This window comes from Saccopteryx bilineata, chromosome 5, assembly GCF_036850765.1.
Source record: "Saccopteryx bilineata isolate mSacBil1 chromosome 5, mSacBil1_pri_phased_curated, whole genome shotgun sequence".
In the NCBI taxonomy this organism is placed as follows: domain Eukaryota; kingdom Metazoa; phylum Chordata; class Mammalia; order Chiroptera; family Emballonuridae; genus Saccopteryx; species Saccopteryx bilineata.
In genome coordinates this window covers 139,615,281-139,636,834 of record NC_089494.1, presented here as the reverse complement: position 1 = coordinate 139,636,834, position 21,554 = coordinate 139,615,281, and the positions used below count along the sequence as shown (strand labels likewise).

General features: G+C 38.0%; 1 protein-coding gene across 1 annotated transcript in view; it reads right to left on the bottom strand.

Annotated features, from left to right (window-relative positions):
- Window positions 1–826: 826 nt before the first annotated feature.
- ENKUR (enkurin, TRPC channel interacting protein) overlaps window positions 827–21,554 on the bottom strand; it is a 63,759-nt gene continuing 43,031 nt past the window's right edge. The window contains exon 6 of the mRNA XM_066279960.1: window positions 827–1,162. Coding sequence (XP_066136057.1) covers window positions 1,027–1,162 — 136 coding nt within the window. The 3' untranslated portion in view covers window positions 827–1,026. The remainder of the gene's footprint in view (window positions 1,163–21,554) is intronic.

The following is a 21,554-nucleotide window of genomic DNA, read 5'->3' as shown; positions in this document are numbered from 1 at the left end:
GTTTTTAAACCTAATTTAATAAGCAGATTTACTCTCCACTATGAGCAAGACCCACTGCTCTGCTCATAGTAACAGACCAAGAAGGTTTTAGATTCAATTTCTGCCTTCACAGATTCAGAGCTATTGAGTCTTTAATGTGTGTGTGTGCACATGCATGCACACTCACACACCCTGAAAGGTGGTGGAGACGGAAGCAGCTGGGTTAGACTGCCTGTTCCTCTGTCATTATCTTGCATAATAAAACTGTGTGATTTCTTTCATTGTGTGCAGCTGCCACCGCCTGGTCTGCCTTTAACGGCTGTCGTGCCTAGAACTGATGGAAGCCTCCGGCTCTTACAGATGAGAATGCCCCTGCAAACGAGCTGAATACTTATGGTGAAGGTAAAACATGAAAGGTCATTAATTCTATTTTTTTCCTTTCAGTTAAGCCCTAGTATTTCTCATTGCATTACTCTTTGCTTAATTCTGTATATAGATCCTTGAACAAAAATTTTCCAGAAGACTTTTTTAATAGTTTCACCATGATCCTGACCCTCTTTGGCCCCTTACTTGGATAGTAATTACATCCATATATGTATATACGTATATATATGCACAATATGTGTGTATGTGTATATATATATTTATATATGTACAATATATGTATGTATATATATTTCAGCTTACCAAGTAATTATGGGCCAACACACCCAAGACTAAAATAAATTAACCGTAGTCTAAGTACACAAGGAAATATAGGAAAGCTATACATAATTTTCAGAAAAAATATCTCTTTATAGATTTTATTTATTGCTTTTTAAAGGTGGGTGAGAGAGAGAGAAAGAAACCAGGGGAGGGGCAGGAAGCATCCGTTCGTAGTTGCTTCTCATGTGTGCCTTGACCAGGCAAGCCCTGGGGCTTCGAACCCACACCTCAGCGTTCTAGACCGACACTCTATCCACTGCACCACCGCAGGTCAGGCAGAAAATGATTTTAATAGATGCCCATAGGCTAGGCAGCCAGTATTCCTGGCCATCAGCTACACCATCACTGGGACAAGGTTGTAAGATGTTGGGCTACCATTCCTTCTTTCTTCTTATCTTGATATAGGGAGCAGGGTTTTCTCAGTTCCAAGAGGAAGAACTCTATTTTATTTTTCTCTGACAAGAATCCTTTTCCAGAGCTGAAAAACAAGTAGAACAAAGTGTAAACCTAGCCATTCTGAGGTGTTTCCGCCTATGAGGTCTGCAGAGCCAACAGGGCAAACTTAGCATGAAAAGTCGGCTACTCCCTCTATCAATCTCCTCACAGATGCTCATACCCCCTTGCTCCTCAAGCAGCTAATGCCCTTTATAATATCCCGTTATTCAAGCTCCCCAGCGGTGCTATACCTCAATCTACCCTGAATGGATTACTGCGCACCCAAGACTTTTTCCAGTCTCCTGTGCTGCCGCTGCTCCCTCACATGCCTTCTGACTCCTGCAGTTGGGGCCCTTCTACCTATTTGGGTGATTGAGCTCAGTAGTCCCCGATAAGTCTTGGTGGTGGAATTTTAGACACTGTAGCATGTTGAGAGTCAGGCAGGATGTTTGGAAACCCCTACTACCACCTAGGAAGCCTTCTCAGGGTTCCCCTGCACAGAGGGACTGCTGCTTTTGGAGGCACACACATTCAATCAGGTCTGTCACTCACTTCACTCTCCCAACCCTTGCATTTCAGCTTCTTTTTAAGTGGCCAGATGGGTGTTTCCAATCCTTAAGTAAGCCCATGCTGCCCCTTCGGATACAAACACTCATTGTATAGGGTCTATAAGTCATGTATGCTGAGGATGGACGTTATGTGCTTATCATGAGCATGTTTTATAACTACTGTCCTATGTGTCTATCATAGGACTACAGAATCCATAGATCTGTTTCTAACAAACACTAAAGATTGTAGTTTTGGTGTATTTATTTATTTGCTTTAATAAGATTGTGTCATATAATTTTAAAAGGGAAAATTCATAGAGGTCAATGAATTTGCAGAAGAAAATGGAACAAGATTTTTATTTGTGAAAATACAAGTAACCATGCTTTTTAAAACTGCAGTTTATGTGATATTAATCATTATAAAACCCTTCAAATAAAGGGAGCTTATCATGTGGAATAACATGTTACGCCCTTATTGACATTTATTATTTTTTATCATGAAAATTCTTAGATTGTTCTCCAAGGATTTTAAAAAATTTTCTAAGAAACTTTTGCATCATTCTAAAGTAGCATTTGTTAAGCTTGATTGCCTTAGGAAAAAAAAGCCCGTTCTTTTATTATCATTTTGCATAGCAACATCCCAAACACAGCAAGCATGATTATGATGCATGGAAAATAGAAAGTCTGAGAGAACATGGCCACTGAGAGGCAGGTTGTGTGTTCGCAGAAGGCACTAGAGGACCATGTTGCTGCTTCCCATGACCGACCAGGCCCACCGTGGTTCTCATTTTCTGAAGCTCTTTCTTACTGATTCTCACAAACGAAGTTTTATTTTATTCTGATATCAGGTGAAAAGAAAAAAGAAGTGAATGTTTATTGAAAGGGGAAAAATCCCTTCAAGATGACGTGTATTCCCATAAGGATGGACTGCATATTTTAGAAGTATAGTAAGTATGCACTGTTCTGAAACAGTTACCATAGAAACAAAACTTTTCCCCATTAGATGGGAGGGTAATCACAGTAGTAAATTTCTTTTTTTTAAAAATTTATTTATTCATTTTAGAGAGAAGAGAGAAAGGGAGAGAGAGAGACAGAGAGGGAGAGAGAGAAAGAGAGAGAGAGAGAGAGAAGGTGGGGAGGAGCTGGAAGCATCAACTCCCATATGTGCCTTGACCAGGCAAGCCCAGGGTTTCAAACCGGCGACCTCAGCATTTCCAGGTCAACACTTTATCCACTGCACCACCACAAGTTAGGCCACAGTAGTAAATTTCCACACAAATATATAAGCTACACAAATTAAGCATCAGTGGGGAGTCAAATCCAACAGACTATGGATTTTTTTTAAAGATTATATTTATTCATTTTTAGAGAGGGGAGAGAGAGAGAGAGAGAGAGAGAGAGAGAGAGAGAGAGAGAGAGAGAAGTGGGGGGAGGAGCAGCAAGCATCAACTCCCATTGTGCCTTGACCAGACAAGCCCAGGGGTTCAAACTGGCGACCTCAGCATTTTAGGTAGATGCTTTATCCACTGCTCCACCACAGGTCAGGCTAGACTATGGATTTAATAGGCAAATATTAGAGATGCAGGATAAAAGCTATAATATAAGAGAAAATGTTTGCACACTCAACAATCAAACTATAAGTTTGCTTTAAATAACCCATCAAAGTGTGGGTACTTTGATGCCCACTGCTTTTTATTCTGCTCTAATATCCTGAGAGATCATCACCCCACCTCTCAGTTAAGCAATATTAAAGAGGATTCTTCCAGCCTGGTTCATCAGAATTTATTCTGAAAATAGAGCAAAAGTGACATGCCACTGCCCAGGCTAATGGCGGGTTCTGTGAGCAATGCAGTGTGTTGAGTTGGTCAATAATCACAGGGGCTGCCACAGGAGCAGGATTTGAGCCAGGCTTTAAAAGACAAGGTAACATAAATTAGGAAGCAGAAAGATGTTTTGGTAGAAGGGCTACTACCATATTTCATCTATCTTAAGATGTACATTTTCCACATTCAGACATCTCTGAAGTGAGGCTGCCTCAGATTTGGTGGTGTCTCATAGTCATCATCAATCAGGTGGCAGTTTTAATGTGATCATACAGATGTGAGCAAATTTGGTCATTATCACTTCAACTGAGTTTTGTACATGGTTGGCTCTACATATATTGAGTTTAATAGACATTTAAAATGTCTTATGAAAGATTTTACTATCACTAATCCATGAAATGAAAGCTCTTGTGTATACAGAAGGGTATGGGAATGGTTCGAGCGGCCAGTTTGACATTATTTTAGTTGAAGGACATAAGTTGCCATTGAATAAAAGACCAATATCATCAAAACTTGCAAAAGAGGAAGGAGTCAAGAACTAGGAATACAGTATCAGAGACAATATTGGAGACCTCTTCTGTCTAATGTATCACCCATACTTCTAATGGCACAGAAATTGGTAAGACATGGATATTAATAATTCTCCATAGAAAAGTAATAAACATGAATCCAGCTCTGAATGTAAAAGACACTTTAGAATTACCTTAACATTCATCTTTTAACATCAGATAGGATAAGAAAGTTTATATATCTAAATTTAAAAAATCTCCTTCAAGAAGTCTAAAATAAAAACTCTTAGTGATAAGAAAGTACTGACAGTTTTTAGAGTTTTTTCTTTGGTAATGAGCAAAAGGTAATGATACATTTTACTAGGACTGCATCTTAGATTTAAGGAGATTTGGGCATATGAGGAAAGTAAGATAAATATGATCTTAAGAACATGCAATAGGAAAAGCACAAGTTCAATGCGAGGCAAAAATCACACTATGTAAGACCCCCTGAAAAATATTGATTAGCAATAATAATGATTTTAGGATTAGTTTCTAAACATTTGAATAAACAATCTGGAACATGTGAATTCTGATGTAACTACTAAAAAGAATCTGAATATTTTAAAAAATGTATTTTATGAAAATTAGCCTCAATGTGTTTATTAACAGGATTATAATAATATCAATCTGAACACTCACTATAATTTCATTCCATTTCCATGAAAAATACTTGAGTTCTTAAAAAAAAAAAAAAAAAGCAAATGTCAGTGATCAGGTGGTGGCTCAGTAGATAGTGAGTCAGACTGGGATGCAGCGGACTCAGGTTCAAAACCCTGAGGTTGCTGGCTTGAATGTGGGCTCATCTGGCTTAAACACCAGCTCATCAGCTTGAGCACGGGGTCACTGGCTTGAACGCGGGCTCATAGACATGACCCCATGGTCTCTGGCTTGAGCCCAAAGGTCACTGGCTTGAAGCCCAAGGTCTTTGACTTGAGCAAGGGGTCACTCGCTCTGCATGTCCCTCCATCAAGGCACATATGAGAAAGCAATCAATGAACAAGTAAGGTGCCACAGCAAAGAACTGATGCTTCTCATCTCTCTCCCTGTCTGTCTGTCTCTCTCTCTGTCACAAAAAACAACACCCAAATATCATGATTAATTAATAGCAGATAATTACATAAAATATACTTAAACTTATAATTCTAGAAACATAACACTCAAGAATGATAGAATAATGTATCTTTTATAAGGAGTATTATTCTGATTAAAGCTTTTGGTTTAGATTTTTCCTTTTTGAGAATTTTTCTTTTTTTTAATTTTAAAAAGCACAAGAGTCAGTTGGCATCACTTGTTTGGCTCATGCCGAAATAATTAGAAAATTTGAAAACTTAAAATCTTGGAACACTCTTAATTTTACTTTTTATGTTATAAAATATATTTAGAAGAAACAGAGCCTTTTAGACTTTATTACTATATTTTAATTCCCTAAGGGGGTGTCAAAGGGTTTTTTTTTTTTTTAAATCTTTGGGTGCACTACAAAAGAACTAATGGTAGTTTAATGCTATGGTAAGATGGTGATCCAAATTCTAAGATAATGTTCCAATTTGAGGCCTAACTCACCAATCTCACTGTTTATATCACCCATATCCTATATGGCATTTGTGTTGGTGCTAGTCATCATCTTACTATGTGGGTGGCAGCTGCCTGTCATCTCAATAATTCTGAAGAAAAGCCAGGAAATTTATTTTAAAATGTTTGTCCAGATGAAACCACATCTGGCCTCCAGGGTGCTCTGGGCCTGAAGCCTAAACCTGCTGGCTGTGTGGAACTGAGCTTATCCAGAAGAAAATTCTACTGTCTCCTGAAAGCCAATAATGATAAAAGGACATGTGTTAGTCCAAAATAGCACAGCTTATGTGTGGAAATTGCACAAGATTAAGGTCTAGCCTTTGTATTGGCCTCAGGAAGGCCAGAGAGGAGAAAGGAGAATAGACTTCTGCTGGGCCCCTCAGTTCTGTTATGTTATTTGCTTAAAAAAAAACTTTGGATTGGGTAGTTAACTTGGTCTTGATTAAGTCTGTTAGTGAATAGGGGGCCTTGAGCACATAATAGCAGACATTGGTTCTTATGTTTACTTAAGTGATGCACTGGCCACATCGTTGGGACAGAATCTTATGAAAGTTAAGACTTAATGGGCTTTCTGGGCCTTGGAAAAATACAATTCCTCTTAATAGTCATTGAACAGGGTAGCATGTAGGTGACAGAAAAGATTCTTGGGCAGTCTAGAAAGCTGTGGACCCTTATTATTCTGTGACAAAATATTTGATAAAATTGTCACTTGTACTGTCACAAAAAACACACCTGTTTATACCCTCAGGGGTGGGGGGGGACTGCTTGGAAAAACTCAGAATATTGTGGTGGGTTGGCTTCTTTTTGTTGCTTTTAGCAAAATACTATCAGAGAGAACAACTCTGGCAAGGGGTGTACAGTTGCACAGAGAGTTGTGGTAAGGGAGGTTAAAGGAAGGGCAGAAATGGAGGAATGAGAAAATATCACTAAGAACAAAAATATGTTATTAGAGACAAAACTAAGCTCATCTACACCCTTGTGTTCCCAATTACTATGCATGAATGCAAAAGTTGGACAGTGAAGAAGGTTGATAGAAAAAATATTGATTCATTTGAAATATGTATATTGGAGGAGAGCTCCAGTGATACCCTGAACCACCAGAAAGATAAGCAAGTTGATTCTAAAGCAAATTAAGTCTGCAACATCACTGGAGGTAAAAATGAGAAAACTGAAACTGTCCTACTTCGGGCACATCATGGGAAGGCAGAATTCTTTGGAAAGAAAATAATGCTGGGGAACATAGAAGGCAATAGGGTAAGAAAAAGACCAAATATGAGGTAGATTGATTCCATAAAAGAATCCACAAGCATGTGTCTACAAGAGCTGAGCAGGGCTGTTGAGGACTAAACACTCTGGACATCATTCATTCATAGGAACATCACTCATTCATAGGGACATCACTCATGCAGAGCTGACTCAATGGTACAACGCACAGAAACAGTAGACCCAATGCAGACACCACCACCAGGAAAGACAAGACAGATCTCAGATGCTTGCAATGAATCCAGACTAGAAAATTCAACATGGTGTGGCCAAGGACAGGGCAGGGTTCCATATCCATGGCCTTGCTTTCATCCAGAATCAACACATAGGCATGGGCATAGTGAAAGTCAATAAAACTATTGCTTTCTTGGGGGAATCCACAATATTGATGGTATGTGGACGGTAATGATGAGAAAATATAGCTATTCTTTACATGAATGTTTACACTGATAAATGATGCCTCTCTTAGAGAGTGTTTTCTGATCCCCATAGACTGTGACAGAAGAAAACCAGATATCTGTCAAATTGGAATAATTCTACTGTATTACATATATCATTATATTTATATTATATTGATATATACACATATGCATGTTGTATTATTTGAAAAGGTATACAAGAGCCAGTCATTATGGTTGTTTCTAGGAAGGGGCTACAGGAAAAGAGCATGAGGGAGACTTACTATCCCCTACTCACCTTTGAGCACATTGTAAATTTGAACCATGCATATACAGTACATCACCTATACACACACACACACACACACACACACACACACACATAGAGTAAAATAAACATAGCATCAAATAAAATTACAAGTGCACATACTTTTTGATCTATAGTAGTTATTTTTCTCTTGAGAATTATTTCCTACAAATATCACCAAGTGTGTGGAATGATGACTGTTCTGCATCTCTGTGGCATTGCTTTTAATGGCAAATATTGAAAGTAATTTAAATGAAGTAGCTTAAATGTCTGTCAATAGGGCACTGGTGAAATATATGCATGATTTATTATGCATCCACACACAAAAAATGAAGACCATTATGTACTGACAAAAAATAAGCTCCAGAATATTAATTGAAAAAGACAAGTGTTATTGCATGCTCTCATTTGAGTTTTAAAAAGTGAGAAAATATAGGTATATATAATTATGTGTAGTTTGTGTGGACTATATATTCATTGCTTTTATAAACTATTTCTGAAAGATACATAAAATTGATAATATTGGCAGTCCAGAAAAGGAGAACTTAGTGGCAGAAGTTCAAGGTTGGCATGGACACTTTTATTCCAAAAGAATTCCACAGATGTTTTCCATATCAGCAGCATCATTTAGATAAATGTATATCCTTGTTCCATAGACAACACTCATTTGAGTGCCTAAGGCTGTCAAAAAATATGTATCGGCCCTGGCCGGTTGGCTCAGCGGTAGAGCATCGGCCTAGCGTGCGGAGGACCCGGTTTCGATTCCCGGCCAGGGCACACAGGAGAAGCGCCCATTTGCTTCTCCACCCCTCCGCCGCACCTTCCTCTCTGTCTCTCTCTTCCCCTCCTGCAGCCAAGGCTCCATTGGAGCAAAGATGGCCCGGGCGCTGGGGATGGCTCTGTGGCCTCTGCCTCAGGCACTAGAGTGGCTCTGGTCGCAACATGGCGATGCCCAGGATGGGCAGAGCATCGCCCCCTGGTGGGCAGAGCATCGCCCCATGGTGGGCGTGCCGGGTGGATCCCAGTCGGGCGCATGCGGGAGTCTGTCTGACTGTCTCTCCCTGTTTCCAGCTTCAGAAAAATGCAAAAAAAAAAAAAAATGCAAAAAAAAAATATGTATCACCCTCCAGTCTTATTTCCTACAGAAGCAGCATCCTTTACAATAAAGTCTGCATCTAAAAGCCATATCTGCATGTGTAGTTTAAAATATCATATGTGCATAGCCTTTTTTACACCAATCCAGTGAAACAGTATCTTCAGTATTCAGGGATAATTAGTATTAATTTAGTCTGTTGCTGATTTCAATTTTTTCTTATCAAGCACATTATATATGAAGAAAAATGCTGCTACCTCTGACCTCATTCAGCTATAAATGAAGCAATCAATTTTTTATTATGAAGACAAATCTTTTTTTTCTTCTTCTTCCTTTCTTTCCTTCTTCTTCTTCTTCTTCTTCTTCTTCTTCTTCTTCTTCTTCTTCTTCTTCTTCTTCTTCTTCTTCTTCTTCTTCTTCTTCTTCTCCTCCTCCTCCTCCTCCTCTTTTTCCACCACCTTCTCCTTCTTTTCTTCTTTTTCTTTTATCACAGATATTTTCTAAGAGCACAGAGGCTGTAGCATGGCCAGAGAAAATGTTCTTCTATAATTACAATCACTTCTTCTAGCTAAAACACAACCCATTTTTTTATAAATAAATTTTTATTAATGTTAATGGGGTGACATCAATAAATCAGGGTACATATATTCAATGAAAACATGTCCAGGTTATCTTGTCATTCAATTATGTTGCATACCCATCACCCAAAGTCAGATTGTCCTCCATCACCCTCTATCTAGTTTTCTTTGTGCCCCCTCCCCCTCTTCCCACACCCCCCCGTAACCACCACACTCTTGTCCATGTCTCTTAGTCTCATTTTTTTTTAATTTTCTCCTTTTGTCCTTCTCCCCATTTTTCTTCTTTCCTGTTCTTGCTCCTTCCTTTTTTCTTCTAGCACTAGCTTCCTAAAGAGACCATCTATTTAAAATCCTCAGAGTGAGGGACACCCTTAGAGTGAAGGTCAAAAATCCTAAATGACTATAATTAAGAAAGTTTTTGGACATTAGAGAAATGGCACTGTGAGGAGTGCTCCCGATACCTCTCCCTGAAACTTCAACAAATTCAACAACTAGAGACAGAAAAACAATCTCAGGAGCCTCTGAAATACGCATACATCAAACAAAGGTATGATTGGGTGAAAAGGTGGCTGAATATATAATCCACTCTGAAGGAAATAAGATGGAGAACGGAGTATTCCACTTTCCTCACTGACCTGAGCAAGGGCTGCTTTCACTTGGAACTAAGAGAAAGTGAGGGCTGGGGACACAGAAAGCGCTGGGCTAGGGCAGAGATGTTCAAGCCGAGGAGAGAATGTGCCCGCGGCTCAGCCCACATGGAGCTAATGCCAGCAGCAGACCCCGGCAGAGGTGAGTGAGCAGTTGCCTTGTTTACTCCTGGTATCCCGGTAGGTGAGCGTGGGCAGTGTGCGTGTGAGTGGACCCACCTGGCGCTTAGGGCATGGGTTCCTGTTCCTGAACAGAGGGGCTGGGTTGGAGACTGTCAGTAGTGACCCTCTGTGTGGGCTGTGACCAGAGTTTCTGAATAATCCTGGCTTCCCAAACAACAGCATGTGGGTAGTGCACAAAAGCCAGCTTCCCTACACCTGAACCTGTCTGGGCGCGGCACCTCCGCCAGCCATACAAGCTAACAAAGCACGCTCCTGGGGAAGAGAACTGCAGAAGTGGTGGGGGGAAGGGTGGGCAGGCAGCTTACAGACAGCCTCTGGAGAGCAGACCTGCAGAGTGCTGAGGCATACTAGACATGCCCGGAGGCTCATAGAAAGACAACTGAAAGGCTCCCAGCCCTGCCTGATTACGCTGGCGGCTCTGGCTGGCAAAGCTTTACCCAGAACCCTGTGTTGAGTGGGATTAGAGGAAGGGGTGTTGGCAGCTCTTAGAGCCTCTTGTTCTCCAGGAAGTGGCTGGGGCAACTTCACAGCTGGGTCACAGGCTGCTGGTTCAGGAAGGAGAGATTTGGGGAGAGGCTCCAGGAAAACAGACTCTCCCATTGTTGGAGCCTGCAAACACTAACAAGCCCCACCTACCAATGGGACTGAGGCCTAGTTTATGTCATCACCATAGCGACACAACAGTAAATCTCTGCCTAAGAATGCCACAGGGGCAGAACCTGGGGTATAGCACCACAGGCCAAAAAGAGAGAAAAGAAAGAAAAAAGATAACTTCTTAAAACCAGGAAATATCCACAGTCTTTATAACTTTTTCCATTTTTTTCTTGTATTTTTTATCTTTTTCTTTTTCCTTCCACCTTGGTCATTTTATCCTCTTTCTGTTTTATTCTTTTCTTTTCATTTTGAAAGTTATTACCCATAGGTGTTACCTTTTCCACTTTTTTTTTCTATGAGTGTTACATTGCAAAAAATTAACTCAATTTTTTTCTCTCTTTTTGTTTCTTCTTTTCTCTTTCACTTTTTCTCTCGTTCGAATCTCACCCACAAACAAACTATTTTATTCTGGATTCAAATTTTTCTTTGTGACATTTTGTGTGCTTTTTACTTTGTTTTTATCTCTTTAGCATTTTCCCCAAGTCTGGCTCTCCATTCTATAGTCTTTGTGCCACTTAATACAATAGAATTTTCATTTTACTGTATTTTTTTCTTGTTTCTCTTTTTCTTTATTTTCTTTTCTCTTACACTATTTCTCTCATTCGACCATCATTTATAACAAATTCTTTTATTCTTGATCCAAATTTCTTCCTTGTGGCATTTTGTGCATTCTTGCCTCGTTTTTTGCCTCTTTGTCACTACCCCCAACCCAGGCCCTCTGTTCTATGTATTTTTGTTCCACTTAGCACAGTAAAATTTTCCATTTTTTACTGCATTTTCTCAAAATTTTTTTATCAACTCTTATTAGTGTTATTAACAATACCACTCTCAAATGTCATTACAGAAAAAGAAATCAAATATCATGGATACAAAAGAAAGTGATGTAGCTCAGATAGATGAGAAAAAACCCATAGAAAAAACCTTCAATAGCTTAAAACCTTGGAGTTAAATGACAGAGAATTTAAAATTGAAGTCCTAAAAATACTCAGAGATATACAAGAAAGCACAAAAAGGCAATTTAGGGAGCTCAAAAAAACAATTCAATGAACAGGAAGAATACTTCCCCAAGGAAATTTAAACTATGAAAATGCACCAAACAGAGATGAAAAACTCAATTCATGAACTGAAAAACAAGGTAACAAGCTTAGCCAATAGAACAGGCCAGACAGAGGAGAGAATTAGTGACATAGAAGACGCAACTAGAGGTACTACAGAGAGAAATGGAGAGAGACTCACAAATTTAAAAAAATGAGATAGCCCTATAGGAATTGTCTGACTCCATCAGAAAGAGCAACATAAGAATAATGGGTATATCAGAAGGAAAAGAGAGAGAAAATGGAATGGAGAACATATTCAAACAAATAATAGATGAGAACTTCCCAAGCTTGTGGAAAGAACTAAAGCCTCAAATTCAAGAAGCAAACAGAACACTGAGGTATCTTAACCATAACAAACCTACTCCAAGGCACATCATAATGAAATTGGCACAAATGACAAAGAAAAAATTCTCAAGGCAGCCAGGGAAAAGAAGAATACAACATATAAAGGAAGGCCCTTTAGATTATAAACAGATTTTTCAGCAGAAACTCTACAAGCTAGAAGAGAGTGGACCCCAATATTTAAAATTCTGAAAGAGACAAACTTCCAGCCAAGAATACTATACACATCAAAGCTATCCTTCAAATACGAAGGAGAAATAAAAACACTCACAGATACAGAAAAGATGAGGAAATTTATCACCAGAAAATCCCCATTTCAGGAAATACTAAAGGGGATTTCAGACCAGACACAAAGAACAAAACAAAACAAAACTACAAGTAAAAGCTCCATCAAGATCGCAATAAAAGCAAGATTAATCTGTGACAAAGAAACAAAAAAGGGGAAAGGACAAAGATTAACAGTAGCAAAGCAGGATGGAGTGCAGAAGCACTCCTGAGATAATCGACTACAATGAACATGATATGTATGCTTTCCATAACTTAATGGTAACCACCCCTGAAAAAAACCAACACAGAAGTTACATGGCTTGAAAAAAAAAAAGTAACAGAGAAAAGAAGTATGGATTACAACCAAACAAAAACAAATGATAGAAAAATAGAAGAACCAAACAAGATACAAAACTATCAGAAAGCAATAATAAAATGGCAATAGGAAACCCTCAAATGTCAATAATTACACTAAACATAAATGGATTGAACTCACCAATAAAAAGACACAGAGTAGCAGAATGAATTAAAAAAGAAAAATTCCAACTGTATGCTGCCTACAAGAAACACATCTAAGCTACAAGGATAAAAACAAAATCAAAGTGAAAGGTTGGAAAACAATACTCCAAGCAAATAACATCCAAAAAAAAAACACAACAAAAACAAAAACAACAACAACAAAAAAAACAGGTGTAGCAATACTCATATCTAACAATGCTGACTACAAGACAGCAAAGGTGAGGGAGACCTGAAGATGGCAGTGGAGTAGGCAGACACACAGACTTCCAGCTCACACCACCGAACTGGATTATAAACTAATTTATGAACAATCAGCGTGAAAAACCAAATCTGGACCACAAGAACAGCTTTCAAAAATCAAGGAGCAAAGAAGAAGCCACAATAAACCTGGTAGGCAGCGCCTAAATCTCCCCTGCTTACTGGACCCGGGGGGGTGGCGGTGAGGCTGGGCTCCCAACTCCAAAGATAAAGAGCAGTAAATATTGCTCACAGCCACTTACCTGGTGACCAGGGAACAAGGAGTGTTGAAAGGGCCCGCTTGTCTTCCAAAAAGAAAGGAGAAAGAGAGAGACGGATGGTGATGGGGAGAGGAATATAGGTGGTGACATAAAAAGCTGACTCATTTAGTGCTGGAGGTGGCCATAACTGGGGGAGGGGCTGATACTTTCACAAAGCAAAATACAAAAGTACTTCCAGGTCACAGAGATACAGACATCTCTCCAGCTCCAATCAGCACAACAAGACACAGCTGAAAACAAGAAGTGGGGAAAAGGGGCAGTAACTCAGGTCTCCCTGGAGATCTGAGATATACCTCCCCCTACTGAAGCTGAGAAAGCAACCCGCCCCCAGAGGGATTAACTGGCAGAAGAGGATTTCAAAGCCTCAGGTCACACCCACCGCATTCCTGGATACAGTTTCAAATAAGCTCCCTGCTGAGATCAGCAAACAAGACAATCACCTGTTAAGAAAACAAACAAATCAAGACTTCAAAGCGGCCCAAATCCTAAAGTGGATTACAAATAATAGCTGAAGCCAACCCAAGAAGACTTAGAAACAACACAAGTAAAAACTAGAAACAGAAAACACCAAGCCTAGACTCAACCAGCTCTACAAGGAAAACACCCAGATACCCAGGCATAATGAGAAAACAAAGAAGTGCAATCCAAATGAAACCACAAGAGACACCTTCAGGAGATAAACTGAATGATATGAAAATAATCAAACTTCCGGATGTGGAGTTTAAAATAATGATTGTAAGGATGCTTAGGGAACTTAGAACAACAATGGATGGTCATCATGAACACCTAAATAAATAGCAAGTATAAAAAAGGATATATTAAAAAAGAATCAGTCGGAGATGACAAATACAATATCAGAAATAAAGACCACAATGGAAGAAATTAAAAACAGGATGGATACAGTTGAGGATTGAATCAGCGAGTTGGAGGACAACTGGAATGAAGGCATGAAAACAGAGAAGAAAAGAGAAAAGAGACTCAAAAAGTCAGAGGAAACTCTTAGAGAGCTCTGTGACAACATAAAGAGAAATAACATCCGCATCATAAGGGTTCCTGAAGAAGAAGAAAAAGAACAAGAGATAGAGACTTTGTTCAATCACATCATAGCTGAAAACTTCCCTAAATTAATGCACGAGAAACTCTCACAAGTCCAAGAAGCACAGAGGACTCCATTAAAGAGAAACCCAAAGAAACCTACACCAAGACACATCATAATGAAAATACCAAAGCTAAGAGATAAAGAGAAAATATTAAAAGCTGCAAGAGAAAAAAAAGTTATCACCTACAAAGGAGCCCTCAGAGGATGACATCCGACTCCTCAACAGAAACACTTGAGGCCAGAAGGGAATGGCAAGAAATATTCAAAGTAATGCAGAACAAGAACCTACAACCAAGACTACTTTATCCAGCAAGGCTATCATTTAAAATTGAAGGAGAAATAAAAAGTTTCCCAGACAAAAAAAAAACTCAAGGAATTCATTACAACCAAACCAATGCTGCAGGAAATGTTAAGGGGCATGGTGTAAACCAGGGGTCTCAAACTTGCGGCCTGCCAAACAATTTTGTGCAGCCCGCAGACTAATCCATGGGCTTACTTAATTTTATCCAAAATATTTTGAACTTCGTGGATTAGTCTGCGGGCCACACAAAATTGTTCGGTGGGCCGCATGCGGCCCGCGGGCGGTGAGTTTGAGACCCCTGGTGTAAACAGACCAAAGCGGGAAAAGAATATAGCAAAAGAGAAATACAGCTTTAAAGAATAAAATGGGAATAAACAATTACGTGTCAATAATAACCCTAAATGTAAATGGATTAAATGATGCAATCAAAAGACATAGGGTAGCTGCATGGATAAGAAAACAGGACCCGTACATATGCTGTCTACAAGAGACACACCTTAAAACAAAAGATGCACATAGGTTGAAGGTAAAAGGATGGAAAAAAGTTTTCATGCAAATGGAAATGAAAAAAAAGCTGAGGTAGCAATACTTATATCAGACAAAATGGACTTTAAAACAAAGATCATAGTAAGGGATAAGGAAGGCCACTACATAATGATAAAGGGAGCAATCCAACAGGAAGATATAACTATTATAAATATCTATGCACCTAATATAGGAGCACCTAAATATATAAAGCAGACTTTGATGGATATAAAGAGCGAGATCAACAGCAACACTATAATAGTAGGGGATTTTAATACCCCACTAACATCACTAGACAGATCCTCAAGAAACAAAATTAACAAAGAAACAGCAGACTTAAAACACACTAGATCAACTCGATTTAATAGATATCTACAGAACCTTTCACCCTAAATATACATTCTTTTCAAGAGCTCATGGTACATTCTCTAGGATAGACCACATGTTAGGGCATAAAAGTGGTCTCAACAAATTTAAGAAGATTGAAATCATATCAAACACTTTCTCTGATCACAATGGCATGAAACTAGTAATCAACCACAACAGAAAAGCTCAAAAATTCTCAAACACATGGAAACTAAATAGCAGGTTGTTAAATAACAAATAGATTAAGAATGAGATAAAAAAAATAAAAAAATTCATAGAAACTAATGATAACGAGGATAAAACAACTCAAAATTTATGGGACACAGCAAAAGCAGTACTGAGAGGGAAGTTCATAGCACTACAGGCACACTTTAAGAAGCTAGAAAAAGCTCAAATAAACAACTTAACCTGCATCTAAAAGAACTAGAAAAAGAACAGCAAGTAAAGCCTAAATGTAGTAGAAGGAAGGAAATAATAAAAATCAGAACAGAAATAAATGACATAGAGACTAAAGAAACAATACAGAGGATCAATGAAACTAGGAGCTGGTTTTTTGAAAAGGTAAACAAGATTGATGTACCTTTAACTAGACTCACCAAGAAAAAAAGAGAGAGGACTCAAATAAATAAAATTAGAAATGAGAGGGGAGAAATAACAACTGACACAACAGAAATACAAAGGATTGTAAGAAAATACTATAAAGAACTGTATGCCAAAAAACTAGACAACCTAGATGAAATGGACAAATTCCTTGAAACATACAATCTTCCAAAAATCAGTCTGGAAGAATCAGAAAACCTAAACAAACCGATTACACCAAATGAGATCGAAACAGTTATCAAAAAACTCCCAACAAAGAAAAGTCCTGGGCCAGATGGCTTCACAAGTGAATTCTACCAACTATTCAAAGAAGAACTAACTCCTATCCTTCTCAAGCTATTTCAAAAAAATTCAAAAGAAAATAAGACTTCCAAGCTCCTTTTATAAGGCAAGCATAATTCTGATTCCAAAACCAGGCAAAGACAACACAAAGAAAGAAAATTATAGGCCAATATCCCTGATGAATATACATGCTAAAATCCTCAACAAAATATTAGCAAACCGGATCCAACAATATATGGAAAATATCATACACCATGATCAAGTGGGATTTATTCTTGGGAGGCAAGGCTGGTACAATATTTGCAAATCTATCAATGTTATTCATCACATAAATGAAAGGAAGGAGAAAAACCACATGATAATTTCAATAGATGCAGAAAAAGCATTTGATGAAATCCAGCACCCATTCATGATCAAAACTCTCAGCAAAGTGGGAATACAGGGAACATACCTCAACATGATAAAAGCCATCTATGAGAAACCCACAGCCAACATCATACTCAATGGGCAAAAATTAAAAGCAATCCCCTTAAGATCAGGAACAAGGCAGGGGTGCCCCCTTTCACCGCTCTTATTCAACATAGTCCTGGAAGTCCTAGAGACAGCAATCAGACAAGAAGAAAAAATACAAGGCATTCAAGTTGGAAAAGAAGAAGTAAAGCTATCATTATTTGCAGATGATATAATATTGTATATAGAAAATCCAGTAGTTTTTTGGTCCAGTCCAAAAAACTACTGGACCTGATAAATGAATTCAGCAAGGTGGCAGGATATAAAATTAATACTCAGAAATCAGAGGCATTTTTATACACCAACAATGAACAATCAGAATGCGAAATTAAGGAAACAATCCCCTTCACTATTTCAACCAAAAAAATAAAGTACCTAGGAGTACATTTAACCAAGGAGACTAAAGACTTGTACTCAGAAAATTATAAAACACTGATAAAAGAAATCAAAGAAGATACAAACAAGTGGAAGCATATACCATGCTCATGGTTAGAAAGAATTAACATCATTAAAATGTCTATATTACCCAAAATAATTTATAAATTCAATGCAATACCAATTAAAATACCAGTGACATACTTTAAAGAAATAGATCACATATTTCAAAAATCTATATGGAACCAAAAGGGAACACGAATAGCCTCAGCAATCTTAAAAAAGAAGAATAAAGGGGGAGGTATCACACTTCCTGATATCAAGCTATACTACAAGGCCATTGTACTCAAAACAGCCTGGTACTGGCATAAGAACAGGCATATAGATCAATGGAACAGAACAGAGAACCCAGAAATAAACCCACAACTCTATGGACAACTGATATTTGACAAAGGAGGTAAGAGCATACATTGGAGTAAAGACAGCCTCTTCAACAAATGGTGTGGGAAAATTGAACAGCTACCTGCAAAAAAATGAAACTAGACCACCAACTTACACCATTCACAAAAATCAACTCAAAATGGATAAAAGACTTAAATGTAAGGCATGAAACCATAAGCATCTTAGAAGAAAACATAGGCAGTAAGCTCTCTGACATCTCTCGCAGCGATATATTTGCTGATTTATCTCCACGGGCAATTGAAATAAAAGACAGGATAAACAAATGGGACTATATCAAATTAAAAAGCTTTTGCACAGCCAAAGACAATAAGAACAGAATAAAAAGACAAACTACACAATGGGAGAACATATTTGACAGTATGTCTGATAAGGGGTTAATAACCAAAATTTATAAAGAACTTGTAAATCTCAACACCAGAAAGACAAACAATCCAATGAAAAAATGGGCAAAAGAAATAAATAGACACTTCCCCAAAGAGATATACAGATGGCCAATAGGCATATGAAAAATGCTCAACATCATTAATCATTAGAGAAATGCAAATTAAAACCACAATGAGATATCACCTCATACCGGTTAGAATGGCGCTCATCAACAAAACAACACAGAATAAGTGCTGGCGAGGATGTGGAGAAAAGGGAACCCTCCTGCATTGCTGGTGGGAATGCAGACTGGTGCAGCCTCTGTGGAAAACAGTATGGAGATTCCTCAAAAAATTGAAAATCGAACTGTCTTTTGATCCAGCCATCCCACTTTTAGGAATATACCCTAAGGACACCATAGAAGGGTTCCAGAAGGAGAAATGCACCACCATGTTTATAGCAGCATTGTTCACAATAGCGAAGATCTGGAAACAGCCCAAGTGTCCATCAGAGGATGAGTGGATTAAAAAGCTTTGGTACATATATACTATGGAATACTACTCAGCCATAAAAAATGATGACATCGGATCATTTACAACAACATGGATGGACCTTGATAACATTATATGGAGTGAAATTTGTAAATTACAAAAATACTAAGAACTATATGAACCAATGCACAGATGGGACATAAAAATGAGACTTAGAGACATGGACAAGAATGTGATGGTAACAGGGCGTGGGTTGGAGGGGTGGGGAAGGGGCGAGGAAGGAGAGGGAGGGAGTGGGGGAGGGTAGGGGCACAAAGAAAACCAGATAGAAGGTGACAGAGGACGATTTGACTTTGAGTGAGGGATATGAGCATAATCAAAGGTCAAAATAATCTGGAGATGTTTTTTCGGAACATATGTACCCTGATTTATCAATGTCACTGCATTAAAATTAATAAAAATAAGATTTAAAAAAGAAAGACAGCAAAGGTAATCAGAGACAAAACGGTTATTTCATAATGATAAAGGGGACATTGAATCAAGAAGACATAACACTTCTTAATATATATGCACCAAACCAGGGAGCACCAAAATATATACGACAAGCTACTGACTGACCTAAAAACAAAAACCAACAAAAATACAATCATATTTGAAGACCTCAATACTCATCCAAAGAGAAAATCAATAAAGGAATATTGGCCTTAAGTGAAACACTAGAACAATTGGATATGATAGACATCTACAGGACATTTCATCCCAAAATGCCAAACTATACATTTTTCTCTAGTGTACATAGAACATTCTCAAGAATTGACCATATATTGGGCCACAAAAATAACATCTACAAATTCAGAAAGATTGAACTTATACCAAGCATATTTTCTGATCATAAAACCTTGAAACTAGAATTCAACTGCAAAAAAGAAGTAAACAAACCAACAAAAATGTGGAAACTAAAAAATATACTTTTAAAAACTGAGTGGGTCAAAGAAGAAATAAGTGCTGAGATCAAGATACATACAGGCAAACAAAAATAACAATACAATGTATCAGAATCTCTGGGATGCAGCAAAAGCAGTAATAAGAGGGAAGTTCATATCACTACAGGCCTATATGAAGAAACAAGAGAGAGCCCAAGTAAACCATATTACTTCACATCTTAAGGAACTAGAAAAAGAAGAATAAAAACATCCCAAAACCAGCCGAAGAAAGGAGATAATAAAAATCAGAGCAGAAATAAATGAAATAGAGAACCGTAAAACTATAGAAAAAATTAATAAAACAAGGAGCTGGTTCTTTGAGATGATCAACAAAATTGACAAATCCTTGGCAACACTAACCAAGAAAAAAAGAGAAAGGACTCATATAAACAAAATCCAAAATGAAAGAGGAAAATCACCACAGATATCACAGATATACAAAGAATTATTGTAGAATACTATGAAAAACTATATGCCAACAAATTTAACAAGATAGAAGAAATGGATAAATTTCTAGAACAATACAATCTTCCTACACTGAGTCATGAAGAAGTAGAAAGCCTAAGCAGACCCATAAGCAGGGAGGAAATAGAAACAACTATTAAAAACCTCCCCAAAAGAAAACTCCAGGGCCAGACAGCTATACTAGTGAATTTTATCAAACATTCAAAGAACACTTGGTTCCTATTCTACTCAAAGGCCTCCAAAAAATGGAAGAAGAAGCAATACTGCCAAACACATTTTATGAGGCCAATATAACCCTCATACCAAAACCTAGCAAGGACAACACACAAAAAAGAAAACTACAGACCAATATCTCTAATGAATACAGATGCTAAAATACTAAACAAAATATTAGCAAATCGAATACAACAACACATTAAAAAAATAATTCATCATGATCAAGTGGAATTCATCCCAGAATCACAAGGATGGTTCAACATACGTAAAACGGTTTATGTAATATATCGTATCAACAAAACAAAGAACAAAAGCCATATAATCTTATCAATAGATGCAGAAAAGGCATTCAGTAAAATACAACATCATTTTATGTTTAAAACACTTAACAAAACGGGTACAGAAGAAAAATATCTCAACATAATAAAGGCCATCTATGATAAACCATCAACATCATATATATATGATGTATATATACACACACACATATATATAGACAATGCAGATGAAAAAATGAAACTAGAGTATTTGAGAACAGATACTATCCAAATATGAAACATTAGAGAGAAAAATAAAACTAACACAAACACCAGCATCATTTTCCTATGGAACAACTTCAAGAGACCTAATATATATGCAATCTGTCCCTCTCTCTCTCTCTCTCTCTCACTACAAAAAAACCCATCATATATATATATATATATATACATATATATTACAGGGACAAAGAGAGAGTCAGAGAGAGGGATAGATAGAAACAGACAGACAGGAACAGAGAGAAACGAGAAGCATCAATTATCAGTTTTTCGTTGCAACACCTTAGTTGTTCATTGGTTGCTTTCTCATATGTGCCTTGACTGTGGGACTTCAGCAGATCAAGTAACCCCTTGCTTGAATCAGCGACCTTGGGTCCAAACTAGTGAGCTTTTGCTCAAACCAAATGAGCCCATGCTCAAGCTGACGACCTTGGGGTCTTGAACCTGGGTCCTCTGCATTCCAGTCCGACGCTCTATCCACTGTGCCACCATCTGGTCAGGCAA